This window comes from Prionailurus bengalensis, chromosome D2 (genome assembly GCF_016509475.1).
Source record: "Prionailurus bengalensis isolate Pbe53 chromosome D2, Fcat_Pben_1.1_paternal_pri, whole genome shotgun sequence".
Lineage (NCBI taxonomy): Eukaryota > Metazoa > Chordata > Mammalia > Carnivora > Felidae > Prionailurus > Prionailurus bengalensis.
In genome coordinates, this window is record NC_057351.1 from 72,797,210 (window position 1) to 72,818,525 (window position 21,316).

At 40.8% G+C, this 21,316-nt stretch overlaps 1 protein-coding gene across 2 annotated transcripts in view; it reads left to right on the plus strand.

The window, feature by feature from the left end:
* The first annotated feature begins 5,360 nt into the window (after positions 1-5,360).
* Positions 5,361-21,316, plus strand: part of PNLIPRP3 (pancreatic lipase related protein 3) — a 35,606-nt gene continuing 19,650 nt past the window's right edge. The window contains exons 1-3 of one of the 2 annotated variants that reach the window (XM_043597652.1): positions 5,361-5,674; positions 15,762-15,916; positions 20,676-20,795. In XM_043597652.1, coding sequence (XP_043453587.1) covers positions 5,626-5,674; positions 15,762-15,916; positions 20,676-20,795 — 324 coding nt within the window. In that variant the 5' untranslated portion in view covers positions 5,361-5,625. The remainder of the gene's footprint in view (positions 5,675-15,761; positions 15,917-20,675; positions 20,796-21,316) is intronic. The other variant, XM_043597653.1, reaches the window with a different exon arrangement.

The following is a 21,316-nucleotide window of genomic DNA, read 5'->3' on the forward strand; positions in this document are numbered from 1 at the left end:
AAAAAGGAGACTGGCTTGGAGGTTTTACGGTGCTTCGGAGGTGGGGCCGAGGCAAGGGCTCCCACACACATGTATGTGCAGGGGATTCCATGTTTGGACTTCTCACTCATGCCACAAAGGGGGAGCATCCTTATCTTTCTTATCGGGTTACCAGATGCGGGCAGAAAGGAAGGCGGTTAGGGTGAGGCTTAAAAGCTGTCAGCAACCAAGCATCAAACAATGGAGTCAGATACTTAGAAAATGTTTCCCTAAATCTCCCTTAACTGGGCCCCAGAAATGCCCAAGTCACTCCAGCACCACCCATGCAAGAGGCAGTGCGATAGAAGGGGAGCCAGAGTAGAAAGAGACTTACGCAAATGGGGTCTAGATCCCTTAGCAAAAAGGTGAAATGCTGTGAATCCCCCGGCAGGGGCCCTGAGAGCGCGTATACCAGTAGGGAGCCCTGAAAATCGTGGTGAGTCCTTTGATGGGTGAGCATTGGAGTTGTTTTAAAATGTGTTGGGCTGGGTTTACGCCGATCTACTTAGGCTCTGGTTTTCCTTGTGATGAGTATAAGTATATGACGGAACAACGAGTCAAGGTTAGGAATGCTGTTGATCATGGAACAAGTGTCTCACAGGAACACGTTCAATCCCTGCTGAAGCCAATCATGTCTCCTCCCTCTGCTCTAAACCTGTAAGTCACCTTCTTCTTCCCTGTCCTTGGGCATAGTTGCTCTTCTTCCTGATGTCCTCACCCGGCAATCATCCCTCACTTCACCGTATCTAACTACTACATCATGCTTCCCAATGAGCCTGTTTTCCGTGACTCTCTCTCCCTGTGGTTTGTTTCTATTGGGCCCACAATTCCTACGTAATTACCCAAGCTGTCCACATACAGACTTCCCTATTGTCGCTCTGCTCCCACGGAATACTTACCCATGGATGACCCTCCCTTCCAGTCCTGCCTTTCTCCTGGGCTCATTTGAACAAGTAGCCCAGCCTCTCTCAATAACATTCGTGGCGTAGCACCCCACACATAACAGGAGACTGGGTTGGACCTACGACAATAGTAATTATTGTTGCAGCTTCCCTTTATCGTTTACTGCGTGCCTCGTGTGGGCACGAGGAGCATTTGAGTTGAGGCACGTGTGCCTCTTTGTGAACATGTGCTCAGTTCATCTTCCCAAGAACACCCCGACACCCCTTGATGATGGTAGTTATTCCACAATGCATGTATGGCAAACCATCACATTGTGCACTTTATATACAATTTAATTTGTCACTTGCACCTCGATAAACCTGGGCAGGGAGGGAAGGACAGAAACGAAGAGTTGGATAGAGGAGAAAAGGCAAACTTGCAAACATTCAAAACACAATCAGTGCCTGGAAGATAAGGGCACTTACCTGTTTAACCAATGTGCACAGGGGATCTGAGGCTCAGGGAGGTTAAGTTACCAACGATCGCACAGCTAAAGAGGTCCTGCCAGGCCGTGAACCCAGATCCAGCTCAGAAGTCCAGGCTCCAAATCCCCATGCTATATTGCTTCAGTGAGAGCCTGCTTCTAGAATTTAGATCTTTTCAAACTGTGTTGCGGTCTCACGCATCATCAGTCACTATGAATCCTCCTAACCTCTCCTTCCCTTGCAATTGCCTCTTTGCCACTGATGTTTTTCTAGATGTTCCCAATTCTTTGCTGAATGTGGGAAAGTTGAAATTAATTTTTCAAGGTGTGATTTTAATACACATTCCAATATAGTAAATTACTATTATGAAAAGTGTACTACTTGGAAACTTCAAGAAGCCCTCTAGAGTAACTTGTAATTATAATGAGTCGTGTTGATGCAGTATACGTTTTTACTCTGTATAATTTAACAAGTGTGTGATGACTATCTAATTATAGCCTATAGTTCACAAAGTAATAGTTTACAATCATATTTCCTTGGTAGAGGTTATACTTCCACATGAGATTCTTGCTTTATGTCTGCCTACAAGAGGCGTATTACTGCCAAATGTGCATACAAATAAAGCCTTGTCACAAAGATTGACTTTAGAAGCATAATCTGTTTCAGAAATACATTTCTAAAAATTTGCACAACACTTACATTCCTTAAACCAACCAAGCCAAACAAATTCATCAAAATACTCTTGTCCTTTCAAACGTCGTTAAGAACTGTTCTGACAATACTCATGAGCGAAAATCTGTTATTCAAGAATGAAACAGGAAAAAAAAAAGTGAGTAGATTTTTCTACCTCTGCAAAACACACTGAGGACTTTCTTGTATCATTGCATCCTTCAAGAGCTGAGTTGAAGAACAGAGATAGAAAGGAAACCTAATGGCTCTACCTTCAAACTGTATCCTGAGTCAGTCCGCTTCCCTCCACCTCTGTGGGCAACCTCTTTGTCCAAACCACCATCATCTGTCACCTGGATTACTGAAATAGCCTCCTAGCTGGCCTTCCTGCTTCTGCCCTTGCCCCACTTCTGTCTCTTGGCAACAGACAGCCGAACGACCATTACAGCCACAGTCGGCCCAGGTCTCCTCTGCTCAGAGCCCTCCAACAGCTAGCTCTCTTTTCCCTGAGAAGAAAAGCTGAAGTTGCCACAAATGACCAATAAAGCCTTACCCACTCTGGCCCCAAGTGCCTCCGTGACTCATCCCCTACTCCTCTTCCTCTGCTCCTGCCAGATTGGCCTTTTGCACTTTCTCAAAGACAGGAAGCACACTCCTGTCTCAGGGCCTGGGACCACCTGCCCCTCTCCCTGGAGAATCACGTAGTTACCTCCCTCACCTCCTCCAAGTTCTTTGCTCATACATCACCTTCTCAGGGAGGCCTTTCTGGACCATCCAAACTTAATAGCAACCCTCTCCTCCAGTCAAATCCCAAATTCTCCAACCTGCTTCACTCTGTTTTATTTTTTTGCCAATTACTTGAACCACCTTTCCCTGTACTCTAGAGTTTTACTTGTTTCTGTGTTTATTGGCTGCCTCCCCCATTGTAGAATTCAAGGGGGCAGGGTCCTTATTGTCTTTTATTCATTGATGTATCAGTAGAAACTAGAATTGTACCGAGCATGAGGTAGCCAGTCAAATATTTGGTGAATGAATGAATGAGTGCTAAAATTACTCAGGTTTTTGTCACTGTATTTCACTCTTTTTTTTAAATTTTTTTTAATGTTTATTTATTTTTGAGAGAGACAGAGACAGAATGCAAGTGGGTTAGGGGCAGAGAGAGAGAGGGAGACACAGAATCCGAAGCAGACTCCAGGCTCTGAGCTGTCAGCACAGAGCCTGACACGGAGCTCAAACCCATGAGCTGTGAGATCATGACCTGACCCCAAGTCAGACGCTCAACCGACTGAGCCACCCAGGTGCCCCTGTATGTCACTCTTTCTCTGCTTCACCAAAATGGCCACGATGCCAGCCTCCTTGAAATCTTGGATAATCTAAAATGCCATGCATTAAGAAATAGCCTCAAAGTGCTTTTTAAAATTACAGCCATATTCTTCAGGGTTCTGACATTAATATTGAAATATTCATCATGACATCTTTAAAGGTTCTCTGCCTTACTAAATCCTAAACATAATTTATCATATCAGGGACAAAATTAATTGAATTATTCTCTATTCTTGAATCAAGAATACAACTGATTTGCTGTTTTTCCTCATTTTGATGTGCTGTCATATATAAGCAGAGCTTTGATTTTGTGATGAACTTTTAAAAGCTATTGTTAAACTGCTCTGTGTGACATTTTTTCAGGCAGAACTACCATGAATTCAGCAAGCAGCCATGTCGTCATCAGTATCTGATCCTCGTTAAATATAATTGTTAAAGTATAATGAGTCTTCCACTCTCAGAATGATAATCCGTCTAGAGTAAGAATTTCCTCAGATGATATGAGATCAATGAAAATTAAGGCTACTGTTTTTTTTTTCTATCAACAAATATTGACCATGTGTCTGCTGTGATAGATCTATTGCTAGACCCTGGGGGCCCAGAGATGAACAAAAACTAGTCCTTGTCTCAGAACAGTTCAGTCTAGGGGAGGAAACTAACAGATAAATGCCTAGCAATTCCATGACATGCTAAGAGCTATAGCAGAGTCATTGAAAAGTGCTATGAAAACATGGAAGAGAGCGTGGCTTGAAAAAAATTCCTGTATTATCACTATAGATCTTTGTTTTTTTTTTCATATAAAAATGTTCATTAAGCACCTGCTAGATTCCAGGCATTGTGCTTGTCCCTGGGGATGGAGACGCGAATAAGAGGCTGTCTTCTGAGAGGTGCTATTGATGATGATGCTATTTATGCTGATCCTGCATGCGTGGCTAAAAACATTGATTCCTGGAAAAATGACCAGTGGCAACTGGCGAAGCTTTTAGAGCATGTCTTTTGTAGTCGCTGGACATTCAGCACCCCAGACACCAAGCTCAGAGCTGCTGAATAGCCCTTTCTCTAATTACTGCGTGTCTGAATGCCATGGTGGACTGGCTGCTACCAGTTCCAGGAAATAGTTCAACCAAATAAAGCACCCAAGACTTGTAACTACTCTTGGTCTTAACCTCTTCTTTGTCTGATCCTTGCATAATGTAACAAGGTTTGTATGAAAGGGCTGAATGCTTCATAAATGCTTCAATATCATCATGTTATTATGGTAAGAGGGAAAAAGTAAAGAAACGCCAAGAAATATTTTCAGCCATCTTCTATGAGCATTTAGAAATTGAGAATTCGACTGAGGATATCTGTGAACTGCATCACTTTAAGTCAATGTAGCAGCCAAAAAGGCAGGTTCGCATCACATTAGAGTTGGTTACGCGGCCCAGATGCCATGATGCAACGCTGTATTTTATGTGGACATAAATTTGTTCTTATAACCATTAACATAGTTGAAAAATCACTAATAAAATTAACTCCACTACAGTACTATACACGAGATACTATTTATATAATAAGTAATTCCGTCACCAAATGACCCTGTGGGTTGGGAACCATGATTATCCCCACTTTACAAGTGAAGAAAGGTGCAGTGAGGCTTGCTAGTGTGAGGTCACTGCTAATAAGTGGCAGAGCCAGAATTTGGATCCAGGTGGTTGGGCTCCAGATGATGGCAGCTGCAATGTTGTATTGCCACACAAGATGTGCAAATTAGCCATTATTAGCCACGTTCATTATTTAACTCCTAACATGTTTCAGGAGGGTCTGCTTGTTTGCCCTTCGACATGTGTGAGGGGAAGAATACTCCAAGTTACGGTCCTGGTTTGGAAAAACTGTGCCTTTTCGATGTTTGTTATCTACCCTCCCAAAGCCTTACAATAACTTTCAAGAGTGACTCAGATTGTGTGTAACCAAAATCTTGCTAATGATGAAACATCAAAACCTCGGAGGTTTTAACTACCAATCACCTAATGGAAGGCACACCTTGCTAATTATATCTCTTAATGTGGAGCCAGTAGTCTAGGCTAGGGCACATTACTTTGCAGGGCATCGGGATTCAAGGTCGTGTGAACTCCACACTCTTCTGGACCTAGAACTTAAATGTTGGGTGATAACGTTTTGAAGAAAATTGCTTAATATTTTATAGTGAGGGGACTTTGTGATTAAAAATCTTCAAGAAGGGTTGATGTGATTTTCAAAAGCAACTTCGATGTTTGGAATTTGGATTGCTGCTCTCTTATTCTTTGGCACATCAATGGGTAAGACTTAATTTATTAGTTCCTTGAAAATAAGGAGTATAGTCACATCCAGAATGTGATTGATACAGGTTTATATTTTGATTTATTTGTCATAAAAATATCTAAGGGAAATGAATCAATTTAGTAATACTAAATCTGATAAGTATATAGGAAGTATCTATTTCCAATACTATAAAAGTTGCTGGATGGCTTGTACTGGGCTCCCAGCTCTATACTTACTAGCCTATGGCCTTGGTGAAGCAACTTATCTGTTAAAGTCTTGATTCCTTCACTTCTAAGGTAAGTGTGTAAAATAAATGAGAAAATACATTCATATTTCTGGTTTCAGTATCTGAATCACTGTAGATGCTCAATGAATGTATGAATGAATGAATGAATGAATGACTAATGGTGATTGGAACTTCCATGTTGATTTTTTCTATTTGGGTCATGCTTTTGTGAAGAGATTTTGGTCTGTGAACATTTCTTACCCATTAACTCAATATTCATGGACTTGTGCTCTTTATATTGTGGACTCTTCAGGCACCTCCTATGTAGTAGCTGTTGTTTATCTCTGTTTTTACCTCCCTGGTTCAGTGTTCTTCCTATAAGCACAACAAAAGTTAGTTGATATGTTTTAACCAAAATAGAATCAAAGAATTTCAGTGTTTTTACTCCCTGCCCTCCAGATCTTTTCTGTGGGATAAAAGTGGATGGATCTATTGTTGGTTTTAGTATATTCCTGGAACTGTGCTCTATTTTCTGTAATGTTCCTGCCCCCGACAGTCCTTACTGAATACTGAAAGCAGCTAGACTGATCAGTTCCAGAACAGAATCGAGTGAAGTCTTGCCTGGTCTACTCTTTTTTTTTTTTTTAATTTTTTTTCAACGTTTATTTATTTTTGGGACAGAGAGAGACAGAGCATGAACGGGGGAGGGGCAGAGAGAGAGGGAGACACAGAATCAGAAACAGGCTCCAGGCTCTGAGCCATCAGCCCAGAGCCTGACGCGGGGCTCGAACCCACGGACCGCGAGATCGTGACCTGGCCGAAGTCGGATGCTTAACCGACTGCGCCACCCAGGCGCCCCCTTGCCTGGTCTATTCTTATATCGTCACCTTTTTTTTCTCAGGTGGTCTCTCCTCCTTCCAGACTTCAGGCCTCTTTGTCCTCTCTCAAAGTCCTCTCTGAACAAGGATGCTAATATGTTTTATTTTAATCAACAAATACAATCACCTACTATGTGCCAGGCACCGTGTTGAACCCTGGAGACACAGTTGTGATTAATAAGACTTCCCTATACCCATCGGAAAAATTTACTTTTCAGTAGAGAGTGATTTCTGTTTGAAGGTTTATTGAATTAAACACAAATTCTCTGGCAGGTACCAGAGAACTAAATGCAAATGGACTCTGTTACAAATTTAATAGATGCCAATGCAGGTAATAATACAAATGTGATGGAGACTCAAATTTTTAATGATAGCGGCTCTATAATGAATATAAGTGTGCAGTAGAAATATATATATGTATACACATATATACTACTCCACATATATGTATATAACTATGCATAACTATTATATATATATATATAATCTAATTTTAATATAACTATGATTTTATTTTTTTAAGTTTTTTGGCAGCCAGCCAACTCTCTCCTCAGTTTAATGCCATGGCCAATCATAATCACTCCTTGGTATACACATTGGACTTCTTTGCTGCTTTTGCCTCACTTGGCTTAACCACAACACTGGTTAAATCCAACACATCATCTCTGTGCAGCTGACTGTGCCTGGAGAAAAACACACACCATGCTGACTGTCTCACTGCAAAGTCATGGTTATCAGGCAGAAGGTGACCCTAAGGCTGCCAAGCCATCCTACTGTTCTTCCCTCATCCATTCATTTGCCTGGGCTCCTGGGTTCTTTCATTTTTCTCCCCTCTTCTCAAATCTCCAACACCTCCCTGCTTACCAACACTCAGCTGATGGCCTGGTTTCCCATCTCAATAAGAAAATGGAAACAAAGAGAAGAGACCTTTGCGGAGCTCCCAGTACCACATTTATCCAACTTAGCTGCATACACCTGCCTGCACGTTCTGCCTTCTCTCTTTCACAAGAGATGAGCTGTTCTTGCTGCAACAAAGGCCAACCCTTCCTCCTGTATATTAGACACTCTCTCCTCTCACCTGCCCAAGGAGTGCACTCAACCACACTCTCTTCTATTTCTCCTGCTTTACCAATTTTCTTCCTGTCTTCTGGAACATTCCCAGCAGCACAAACATGTGTTATTTCATCCATCTTTTTTTAATTAAAATGTATTTTTAAATGTTCATTCAATTTTGAGAGAGAGAAAGACAGAGACAGAACGCAAGCAAGGGAGGAGCAGAGAGAGAGGGAGACACAGAATCTGAAGCAGGTTCCAGGCTCTGAGCTGTCAGCACAGAGCCTGATGCAGGGCTTGAACCCATAAACTGTGAGATCATGACCTGGGCCAAAGTCAGACACTTAACCAACTGAGCCACCCAGGTACCCCATCCATCTTTAAAACTCCACTTCTGAGTTGTGTGTATGGGGTTTCTTTTTCTCCTCCCCTTCTTTCTTGAATTCAGTCCAATCAGGCTTTCACCCCAGAAACTACCCTCGTCACTGTCACCGGTTACTCCTATGTTGACAAGCCAGTGGTCAATTCTCCATCCTCATCTACTTAGACTTTGCAGTATTTGGTACTCTTGATTGCTCTCTCCCCTGGAAGTACATTTTTAAGTTGGCATCTAGGATTCCACGTTCTTCTGGGTTTCCTCCTACTTCTTGTAGGCCTTTTTGTCAGTGTTCTGTGCTTATCCCCACTCGTCTTCCTGATGTTTCAATGATGGAGTGTCCTAGGACTCTGTCCTTCCATCCCTCTTCTTTACCTACCATCACTCCCTTGGTGATCTCCTCCATATTCATGACGTCAAACACCAACTTTATGTTTATGACTGCCAAGTTCCTATGTGCAACTGAACTTCTCCCTGGAATTGTAGTCTCATATATCTACCTACTTCTGTGGCATCTCCACTTATGTATCTAATTCATATAAAAGCTGCATAGCCAGAGCTGAGCTCTTTTTTTTTAAGTTTTTTTTTTACATCCGTTTATTTATTTTGAGAAAGAGAGAGAAAGGCAGAGGGAGAGAGAGAATCCCAACCAGGCCCTGCACTTCAGTGCAGAGCCTGACATGGGGCTCAAACTCCCGAACCGTGAGATTATGACCTGAGCCGAAATCAAGAGTAGGCCACTGAACCTACTGAGCCACCCAGGTGTCCCCAGAGCCGAGTTCTTGATTCTACTCCCAAATCTGTCTAGAATTCTAGCGTCTCCCCAAGTAATGGCAACTCCAGCCTTCCAGGAACTTCGCCAAAAACCTTGACATCATCCTCCACTTTTCTGTTACACCTTCCTGCCAATTAATCAGTAAATTGATCCTCCTTCACAATTTATCCAGAACCTGACAACTTCTCACCACTTCCCCTGCTGCCACCTTGACTTTGGACACCATTGTCTCTTGTCTAATTTGCTACAGTCGCCTCCCAGATGATCTCTGTGCCTCCCCCCTTGTCCTGCTTCAGTATATTCCTAAAACAAAATAAACCTAAGTCAGTCTGCATCACTTTTCTGCTCATGGCCCTCCGATGGCTATGCCCCTCACCTTGGAGTAAATGCCAGAGTCCTTCCAATGATCTGCATGCTTTAGCCCTCTGTTACCTTCCTAATACCATCCCTTGTCCATCATCCCTTGTTCAACTCCCTGGGGCCAGATATGTCCCAGAACTCAGACTTTTTTTTTCTTTCTAATTTTAAGTATACTGTAAAATACAAAACCCTGAGAGGAATCTTGGGTAGCACAACCACATGGATATTTTTGTAGTAAAATCTATGAACATTCATATTAATTAGGATGACGAATATATATAGCCTCGGGTCAGTTTTTGCTACCAAATGAGTTTTCTGCAAACTGAAAAACGAATGAAAAAATCAAAATCCCACTTCGGTCCCCCAGAGGATTTTAGATTTTGCAATTGCAGAGTAAGGTGTTACGGACCTGTCACTTCCCACTCTTCCATCAGCTCTGATCAGGGTGGCCGTGTCATAAGTCCTCTGTCACACTAAGCCATGCTCCTTTCCCCAGAGGCTTGTGTGTTCTCTTCCCTCAGCCCTCTTCCAGAAATCCCCACAGTTTGCTCCTCACCCCCTTCAGCTATAGATTCAAATGCCACCTGTTTTAGTGAGATCCTCCCTGGCCACCCTATTTGAATAGCAACCCCTTCCTCACCTGAACACACACACATCTTCATTTTATTTACTTATTCTTATTCATTGTCCCCACACACCCACTGGGCTATACTCCACCAGGGCTAGGCTTATTTTTTCCACGGTTGATTCCCTAATGCTGAGAAAAATATCTGGCACATAATAGACACTCAAATAAATATTTCTTGAATAAATTAATGAGTCCATTTTCAAGATATTTCTTGTCATTGGGAAAGGCTGCTTACGGTATGAAAAATTACTCATTTAGAAAGTGGAAGTTAAGAAAACATGATGGGGCGCCTGGGTGGCGCAGTCGGTTAAGCGTCCGACTTCAGCCAGGTCACGATCTCACGGTCCGTGAGTTCGAGCCCCGCGTCAGGCTCTGGGCTGATGGCTCGGAGCCTGGAGCCTGTTTCTGATTCTGTGTCTCCCTCTCTCTCTGCCCCTCCCCCGTTCATGCTCTGTCTCTCTCTGTCCCAAAAATAAATAAACGTTGAAAAAAAAATTTAAGAAAACATGAACTAATATACCAACATATGATTTCTTAACCAATTAAACCTAATGTGCTATAGTAAAGAACGTTGAAGTCAAAGAGTAAATAAAACACTTCAGTTGCAGAATATATCAAAATACAATGACCCAAGAACTGAAAGCACTAGAAAAAGAACAAGTAACATTGAAGGAAGAATTTCATGAATAAAAATAAAAGTAAAGGTTAACACATTAGAAGAACGGGAGTAAAGCAATACAATTGATAAATGTATATTGTGATTGCCTAATAAAACTAAAAAATAGAAAACTGTGATGACATATTTAAATAAAGAGAAATAACCACAGGTGTGGAAGACATTGAAATGATTATACTTTGTATAAATTCAGGCCAAGAGAATTGAACTTCTAGATGAAAAACTTCTCTTTACACCAGAATAAACCCCAGATCAATGAACATTTAAAGTAAAAGAGTGAAACAAGAAAAATATAAACGAAAACAAAGTGAAATTGTTAATGATCTTGAAGTAAGGAAGGCTTTTCTAAACAAGATGAAACCCCAAAGCCATAAAGAAAAAGACTGATTATTTTGTTGAGTAAAATGTGAAATTTCTATAAAACAAAAACAAAAACAGCAAACTAGAATATTTTTTCTCAATGTCTGATTGAAAAGGACCAAATCTCTCTACTATTTGAAGAGTTTTTACAAATAAATAAGAAAAAAGCAAACTTTAGAAAAATGTACATCAGAAACAAAGATGTCACCCACAGAACATGTGCAAAGGGCCAGAAATGCACAAGATATTCAGGTATTTAGGTAATTCAAGGAATACAAATAAAAATGACAAAAGGTTTTCCTTCCTGTGGCACCTATAAAAATGTAAACCTGCATACCCTTCTGTTGCAGATGGTAGTGTTGTTCCCCACTCTTTACTCCCCCTCCCCGGAAGAGGATGCTACAGCCCCACCTTTGGCTACATGACCTGCAGAGAGCAGTGCCAAGTTCGAATGCCTGTATGAAGAGCATTTGCATGGTTCAACCATGGTTCTGCCCTTTCCCTCTGCCCCAAGAGCAACATGTTCCAGACAGGGTCTCTTTTGGCTTAGATCCTGGAAGGAAGAAGACTGGTAAATCAGAGCCACAGCCAACCGGAAACTACTGCAGCCAAAATAGAACATGAACGAGAACTAAACCTTCATGTTGGGAAGCCGAGGAGATTTGGAGGCTATTTGTTACAACATAACCTAACAAGAGCTAATTAATGCACCTCCCAATTCTACTTAGTGATAGAATGAGCTGCATCATGGTTCTTCCCCCCCCCCCCAACTTAATAACAATGATGCATTGGGCAGGGTGGTCACTTTTTGTAAGTCTTCATTTCCTCACATATGTGACACTTAGGGCTCAGTCTGTTTTTGCCCTTTTAATTATTATTAATTAAATTATTATTAATTAAACATAATTTGGAGAAGTAGTCTTCTTTTTTCTTTTGTGACTTAGAGTTACCATTATTAATTATTAAAAATTTAAGACCATAGATAAGGGTAAACAAGAAAATAAAAACCATGCATCCTCAGGGTGCCTGGGTGGCTCAGTCAGTTAAGTGTCCGACTTACGTATCTCATGGTACGTGAGTTCAAGCCCTGCATTGGGCTCTGTGGTGACAGTTCAGAGCCTGGAGCCTGTTTTGGATTCTGTGTCTCCCTCTCCTTCTGCCCCTCACCCACTTGCGCTGTCTCTCTCTCTCTCTCTCTCTCTCTCTCTCTCTCTCTCTCTCAAAAAATAAATAAAACCCATGCTTTCTCACCATTATTAATATTTTGATGCACTTCCTTTAAATTTTCTTTTTCCCCATGCATTTTAAATAAAACCATGCATAGTTCTGCAGCCTGCCTTTTCAGCACAACACACTAACATAATCACTGTCATTACAAATTTCATTACAAATCTCTGTAAGCATTTTCAATGGCTGCATAATACCGTTAACACTACCATTCTAAAACTATATTCTTTGTCATATGGGCCATTTAAGTTATTGGCCCAGTATCAACTTACTGATTTTGTTGCAAACATGTTATTTTTAAAGAACTATTAATCTTTCCATTTTTTCCCTAAATGGCTTTGATACTTTATAATCTTGATCAGTCTCCTTCATCATATCTAGTTTCTTCTAACTTTATATTCTTTTTATGGGTATTTCCTTATGGAAAAAGGCATAGTGACCAATAACCCTGGTAAGTTACAAACATAAGAAACATACAGTTTTTACAAGTCTTTATTTCAAAATCCAAACTCCTTTCCATAGACTGAATAATGTAGTTGAGAATTTGGGTGTATGGGGGAGGGGGAGACATGGCGTGCAAAAAGCAAGGGCAGCTGGACATTCTAGAAAAAAACAGAAGGTTGTATTAGAAAGGCACGAACCAAATGTGAACTCATTGATCCAAATTAGAACTGGACATATGTGTGCTTCAACAGAAAAAAAAACAGAATGGATTCCAGGCATGAGAAATATTGACTGAGGAGCTATAGTAGAGATATATTGAAGAAGGCACATGTTTACACTTACAACAAGAGAAAACAAAGGCAACCAGAGAATCCAGGAAAATGAAAATGCCACAAGAAAAGCATGATCCAAATATGAAGCAAACCAAAATGACACTGATCTCGAGCAATTCATGTCTAAGAAAAGATAATTCATGTGAATATTCCCCTTTTGAAGCGAATGGGTAACCATACAACAAAGTGCAGATAAGCAAATGTAATTATAGCATGCTAGCTGGCTCTGAAAGGAAAAATATTTATCCAGTCATAATCGCATAAATTCTGTTTATTGGCTTTCAATTTTTTGGAGCCAGCCTACCCACAAAAAACATAAAAGACTTAATTATGATCATAGAACAAAGTCTGAATGTTATCAGCTTTGACAATATGAAGTCAAAGTGCTGCTGGTGGACCTTGGAAGATGGAAGGGAAGAGAGGTAACATGGCTTAAAGCTTCGTCTTGCAAAGGTAGAGAGTCAGGTTATAAGGAGTATGAGGTATCGATCAAGAAATAGAAGATTACTGGGGCACTGGGTGGCTCAGTCAGTTAAGCTTCCAACTCTTAATTTCGGCTCAGGTCATGATCTCACTCTTCGTGAGTTCAAGTCCACGTTGGGCTCTGCACTGACAGCAGACTGTCAGTGCCTGAGTGACAGCAGACTGAGACTGCCTAAGATTCTCTGTCTCCCTCTCTCTCTGCTCCTCCCCCACTCGTTCGCTCTGTCTCGCAAAAATAAACATTAAAAAAAAAAGAAATAGATTATTAGTATTTCAGTTCACAGTGGAAGCCAGTTAATGAGCTAAAAACAGTGTTATTGACTATAGAGGAGGAGGAGTTGAGACAGCGTGGAGAGCAGGACTTGTAGGAGCTGTTGTCCCCCAGCAGTTTCAGGCCAGCCCTTGCTTGATCAGCGCTGGGACGTGCAACCACAGTTCAGCCTGTCTGGCCACTCCCAGAGAAGCTCTGTCAATAGAGACACTAGAGAGACACTGAGGTTCCAGGAGGGAGGAAGATGGTGTCCTTCTTCTCTGCTCCTGGTTGCTGTCTGTTTTTCCAGAAATGACAAATAATCATCCGGTAGCAGCAGGTGGCTCCAGCTGGCAGTTGTTCTGAAACACCCAGAAGCAGTCACACGGCGCCTACTCAAAGATGCCAGTGCTAGCCAGCCAGCACCCCTCTTCACGGGCCAAACCCCAGCTCTGGAGACAGCACCCCTCCCCGCCAGGGTCTAGCAGCCCTTCCTTCAAGTTTCTACATCTGAATGACTTTTTGGTTTGGTTCTTTTGGCTTGGTTCTTTTCGATTCTTCCACCAGCCGTCCACTAGCAGCTGCTCTCTGCAGTTGCCACCTGTGAGCAACTACATGGGCCCCTTTGTGCCTTCAGTTCTCCAACACTTGATTGATAGCAATTCATTGTATTAAACTCTCACAGTTAAAATAACCGGTATGATTTGTTTCTTGCCCTGATCCTGACTGATCCCAAGAATAGGTGGGTTAAATCCTCATTTATTATTGCAGCAAGTTAATAGATCATGTGTGACTAATGTTAATAAATCAAACCTTGGCAGTGTTAGCACATTATATAGAGATGTGGGGGTAACCACGAGAATAATGGCAGACATGTTTAAAAGTAGCCACCTCTAGGGAGAGGGCTGCGTTTGGGAGTGAGCACGGATGTTGCTCATCTGTACAATTTCTTTTTAATGTATAAACATTTGTTTGATTAAACAAAAATTAATTCCTTATCCTCTCTCTTCATGTTTAGCGGGTAATCTCATTGTTAGGGAATGGAGAAAATGCAAAATCTCCTAAGATTTTAAAGTAAAATCTGGTGGACTTAAGAGTGAAAGAATTATTCAGCATTTTTTGGTAAGTGAGAAAAGGAAATGCTCAAATTCAAGACTTCAAACAGTTGTAGCCAATACTAATGAATAACCATATATTGAATAAATGCCAACCAATTTAATAAATCATAATAACACACTGAATACATAATTCAATGCTAAATTGAATAAATAATTATTGTTATAATTGAACAAGTTAAACTATGCCTCCATAAAACAGTACGAAATAAAGTTATTTGCTTTGGGCTGTTAAAAGAAAATGAAAAAGAAAGGCCATGGTGAAAAGATCAATCAGAGTCGGTGGATGACAGAAACATTAAGACTCAGTTTGCCCAAAGCGTCTCATTTTAGACATAAGTGAGGCGAGCTCCAGAAAAGACTTGGTTAAAACTGAATGAAACTTTGCTGTTATCTATACGCCCAGAAGACCGACGTTGGACTCCTACAGTGTGTCAGGCATAGTGCTAGGTCCTGGGGACTCCAGGGTCCATTTCATCCAAAACTTTCAGTCTGATAAGAAAAGACAGAAATTCAGGGAACACACAGTATCCCTCTTACGTCCAGGCCCATTGACAAGGGCTGTCCCGTGTGATAGTTCGTTTAGGCTTCCCAACAAGGCTGTAAGGTAAGTGGTATTATCTCCACGTCACAGAGGAGGAAACTGAGACTCTAAAGAGGCAAAATAATTGCCCAAAGCCAGGAACATCTGATCCCACAGCCCCTGTGCTCTCATCCGCAACATTGTGATCTACAAGGTCATGGTCATGATACTGGGAGGGTGGTGGGGGAAGGAGAGAGGAGAGCATTTTTTGAAGAGAATCTCCCCCTAAGTCAGACTTGTTTAACTTAAAGACCAGTTTCAATTAAGCCTCATGGTAGGAAACAACCTCTCTCTGGGCCTGGTTCCTACAATACTGACACTCAATCTTTCTGCCGCAGGAAAAGAAGTTTGCTATGAAAGGGTGGGGTGCTTTAAAGATGGTTTCCCATGGACTGGGACTTTGTCAAGACAGTTGGCAGGTCTACCCTGGTCTCCAGAAGAGATAAACACTCGCTTTCTGCTCTACACGAGACATAATCCCAAAGCTTATCAGGTAAGATAACTTGCTGCCTTCACACATAGGTTATTCTGAAATATAAGATGTAGCTATAGGTTCAGTAGCCTACTCTGGGATAAACTATTGACTTAAAGGCAAATATTTCTTTTTAATATTGTGAGCTAGATTTTTTTTTCTCATCATACTTGCCCTAGTATTTAAGTATAAAGATTGGTCTGAGTATGTCGTTTCATAGGTAAATTTGATATTTCATTTGATACATATATTAATTGGGAGCTTTCCACATGTAAGACTGTAAATAGGCAACAGGCTCCTCATGTATTAAATTGAATAAATAAGACAGTGTCCCAAATTTACTATATTAGGGGAAAGGGGGTATATAAATACCTCTGTTGCAGCACAAATTATGATCTGTTACATAAGATACAAACAAAAGAATCTGGGAGCAGTGAGGAAAGGCTTACCTTCCCCTTGAGGGTGGGACAAGAGCCAGAAAGGCTTTGAGGAAGACGTATTTTGAGGTGTGTCCTGAAAGGTGGGAAGGGTTTGCATAAGCAGAGGCAGACAGAGAAATGGCAAAAAAAAAAAAAAAAAAAAAAAAAAAAAAAAAAGGCGTGGACAAATACATAAAGGAGAGAACATCTGATGAATGACAATATGTTGAGTTAGACTGAAAGGAAGTCCTCAAAATATGGAGTTAGTTAGAAAAGTAGTTTAGAGACAAACTCCTTCCTGGGTATTTTGGATTTCATTCTGTGAGTCAGGGGGTCCCACTGGTAGTTTCTGAAGAGTCATTAGGCTGTTTACTCTGGCTGCAGTGCACCATCTTGACTGGAGCCGGGCAAGCCTGCAGGTGATTTCCTGACTGTTTGGTACTATGCCCCCCCAACATGGTAGCCGTGAGCTACGTACGTGTGGCATTAAAATGGAATAAAATTAAAATTCAGTTTTTCAGTTGCACCAGCCACATATCAAGTGCTAATAGTCCCATGTGGCTAGTGGCTACCATTTTGGACAGTGCAAACACAGGATATTTCCACCATCACAGAAAGTGCTATTCGCGATTAACTAGAAAACTACGGCACGGTTCCGAATGGACTCGGGGAACTAGCCTGAGCCATGGAATGAACATGAGTATGATAATAGAAAATTGACATGATAAACATCATAAACTGCCTGGAGATTTTACACATGAGTTATGGGAAGAATAATGACCCTTTTAACAAGAAAACTTGATTGGGGATGCCAGAGAATGAGTTACATGTTGGACGAGTGAGGTTCGTGTAGGCTATTGGAGATTTTCGTCTTGCAACTCTGTGGGAGTCTAGACCTGGAAAAATAGGATCCAAAGTCTTTTACCCAGTGGTGAGAGTTGAAACCCAAGAATGATGTTATCTTAGGGGCAGAGAAAAAACAAAGCATGATACTAGACTCAGGTGGAGCGCGAGCCAGAGAAAGAGCACTCCGCAGTGCAATGACATTTCCAGTTTTTACCTTCACCTATAAAACCTTGAGGCTTACTTTCCATCAGACCCAGCCAAGACAGCCTTCTGCTCTGCCTTCTTACAAACAGGATCTGATTTGTAGCTGTCTACGTACCAGACACATGCACAGGGACACACGACTCTTCACTGACATGTGCCATTTGCGCTGTAGATGACGGCTCTATCTAACACAAAAAAGAAAAATTCTTATTTTGGGTATGGAGAAACTTACAAAGCAACTGTACCTAAAAATTTGATTTTTATAACTATCAAGAAGCGAAGAGAGGAATATCGTTCAGCCTTTAAAAGAAATGAAATTATGGTAGATGCTACAACATGGATGAACCTTAGAAACATTTTGTTAAGTTAAATCAGCTAGACAGGAAAGGACAAACATGGTATAATTCCAGTTATATGAAACACCTATTTGAATAGTCACATTCATAGAGATGGAAAGCAGAATAATAGTTACCAGGGGCTAGGGGAGGTGATAATGGAGAGTTACTGTTTAATGGGGGCAGGATTTCAGTTTAGGATGATAGACAATTCCTCGAGAGGGATGGTGTTGATGGTTGCACAACAATGCGAGTGACTTCACGTTACTGAATTGTATACTTGAAAATGGTTAAAATGGTAATTTTTACATTACATATACTTTACCACAATTTTTTTAATGTAAAGAGAATCTATGTTGACTAAAAATGTTTTGGAGCACCTTCACTGTTTGTTTAGGACTTCCAGGGTGTGTGTGTGTGTGCATTCAGGACTAACTATACCCCTAGTCTTGACTTTCAGTCCTCATAGGACTCATGGGTCCTTTCACTTTCTGCACAGTGGCCATGCACCTGAACTTTTGTAGAGAACGGGCACTAAAACAGGTGATGAAGGTCAGTCTTTAGGACAGTCTGGGCCCTAAAGGCAATGAAGAGAATATCAGACACTGAGCACTTTCCTAATAAAGGGACCATAAAAACAATGTTACTCATATCTTTACCACTCCCTTCCATTTGGAAAAACCCATGTGACAAACCAGATCTGTACTTGAATTTTGCAATGGATGGAAGCCTAAGGGTTTGTTGTTAGAGTGTTTTATAACAACAGTGAGGATATAGGATGAGTCAGGATGCAGTACTAAAAATCAGAATTGACTCATATGCTACACTGTGCAAATCCGACTTCATTTATGAGGAAGCAGAGGTAAACTGTGCAATGGTTTAATGTACTCTTTTCTCAGATAGAGGAATTGTTAAAGCTGAACATGGTGCAATAAACTTGACTCTTCTGAGAGTCATAGGTCTTCACAGCTACATTTCTGCAAGAATAAAACCAACTTACCGTCCCCCAGAGTGGCTCATGCAGTCGCTGCTGGTGATGCACATTTGACGTAATCATGGTAGTTTCTGGGCCTGCAGCTTTTCTCCAGGCTAGAACATATCTAACCAGTGACTACTTTTGACGTACTAGAAACGAGATCATCCAGTCATGCTTTGTAAGATGGGTTGATCTCATGCCAGTTAGGTTCTAACTCCTCAAAGATAAGAACGTTCCAAGTAAAGGCCTGAGCACCCAGCTAAACACTGAGACTTTAACTAGCCCTTTCTCTGGATGACCTGTTCTGTCCCAACACCCTTTTAAGGTTCTGTCCTTGTGATGGCAGAATCTGAGTTGTCTTCTTTGAGTTGCTTCCATGATGTTGTTTCAAGTTTCACATTTTCTAAGTTAGTATGCCACTTCATAGGGGTGTGCCAGATGGCATACAAAGTGAAAAATAGTGTTTTTTTCTACCTTTTCTATTTTATTAAATTCTTCCAGGGCTTTTGTGACAGTGGAGGATGGTCGGACCTCACAATCCTTGTCAGATTGCTATACCTTGAAGCTATCACAAGGTCCTGCTTCCCGCGAGTCTCGTGATGGGGAAAGATTAAACAAACTTTCTCTACCAAATTCCTTTTCCCAAATAAGACTCTTTTGAGGGGGAGCATAGACGTAGAAACACAGTTGCTGTTTAAGGGACTTCAGCTGGAATTGGAAGGAGCATTTGGATTCTTTTAGGTATATAGATGGACAAAGGTTTCTGCACTAGAATTCCATTATTTAGCAAAACAGTGTTTCTGGGAAGGCCCAGGTACACTTGATTTTATTATCTGCCTCAGCAAATCCCACATCTGCCCTGGGCCCTATCAGTAAAGAACAGTAGGATCAGATCCTAACTGGAGAGCTCAGTGGTGAAGCACATGACTTCAGAGAAAGACCATGAGGGTTTCAGCCCCCACTCCAGGACTCAGCCCCCACTCCAGGTGCTTGGGGACAAGTGACTTCTCATCATGTTCTTTCCTAATCTGTAAAGTTAGTGCCTACCTCACAGTGTTGTGAAAGTTAAATGAGCTACTCTACAAAGTACTTAGAACAATTCCCAGCATGTAGGCACATCTAAGTGTAGCTCTATTACAATTGCCATGTAAACTAATTTAGGATTCTTCATAATTGTTTGCTCACCATCTTGGGAGATACTTTAGCCGTCAAGTTATATGATTAATTGCACGTTACTATTAATCACAGGTAGCTGGTAATAGGCTCTTTGTTTGAATTTCATAGGTATCTAAATGTGTTGCTTTCCAGTGTTAGGATTCACCATTGTCAAATTTGCAGTTTGCTGATTAGACTATTCACTTTTTCTCAAAATAGAATTTTGCGCATTTCTTCTATTGTGCCTTTTCATCTTTCTCTTAATAATGAAATTACTTAAATTCATCATATCACTTAAATTGAGTTTGGTTATAAAAAGAATCCAACAAAACACAAGAAGTACAAAAGAGCATTTAATGTAATTACATAAAATTATCGTTAGCTGTTGTATTGCACATGGTGAGATCCTAACCTCTATTCCTCATTCTTAAAGTGGGGTGAACAATCTGTTTTTGCCACCTTTGTAGCATGCTTTTAAGCCTCAAGTAACACGCTACTCATGAATCACATCGGCGACAGAGAAGTGCTGTACAAAAGTAAGGCTGACAGAAGTCCTGACTGAAACTGACCCAACACAGTCCTAAAGCCCTGACCTAAACAGTGCCTTAAAACCACACACTTGCCCTTCCTGGTGATTAAGGTTGTATTTTGTGTTTTATAACACATTAATAACGTCTTAGTATTTTGCAGTGTGTCACAGTAACTACTTCTTTGGTTAAAATGTTTTCAATAAGGTTGTTAACAATCCAATTTAGTGGAAGACTTTTGAGCAGACAGAATAATTCTACTAAATATCAAATAATTAAAAATTTTTTTTAACCTTCATCTCTTTTCACTTGAAATAGGAGATCAGTGCAGTTAATTATCGAACTATCCAAGCCTCACACTTTGGGACAGACAAGATGACCCATATCAACATACCCGGATGGAAATCAGATGGAAAATGGCAGCAAGACATGTGCAATGTATGATGTGAATAAACTCTTCCCTCTACTAGATAAAAGCTCTATGTTTAATGGGAATGTACTTCACATACATTAATGCCCATTCATGGAAATCCCTCCATTCAGTTACTCACATTGTCCTTGTCCCAAGGCCCCAAGTGAATTATCCATTTTCCATTTATGCTCACTTATTATGAATCGCATAGATTATAAGGGGAGCATATTTTTTTTAATAATTATTCTTTGATAATTCTCACTTTTGACAAAAGATTAAATGATGCGATAAATTTCTCACTTAAGGGCGAAAATTTTCCAGGCTCACTCCAAGAAATTAATTTTCCTCTCTGATACTCAAGATTAATAGAGTGCTAACATAGTAAGCAATTATTTATAAGGCCATATAGTATAGTAGAGTCAGGCCGCCTGAATTCATACCATGGTTCTACTTACTATGATCCTGGGCAAGTTTAATTAATCTATTTGTGCTTCCGATTCCGTATCTGTAAGTGGGGATGAAATCAGTTCATATACGTAAAAGGGTT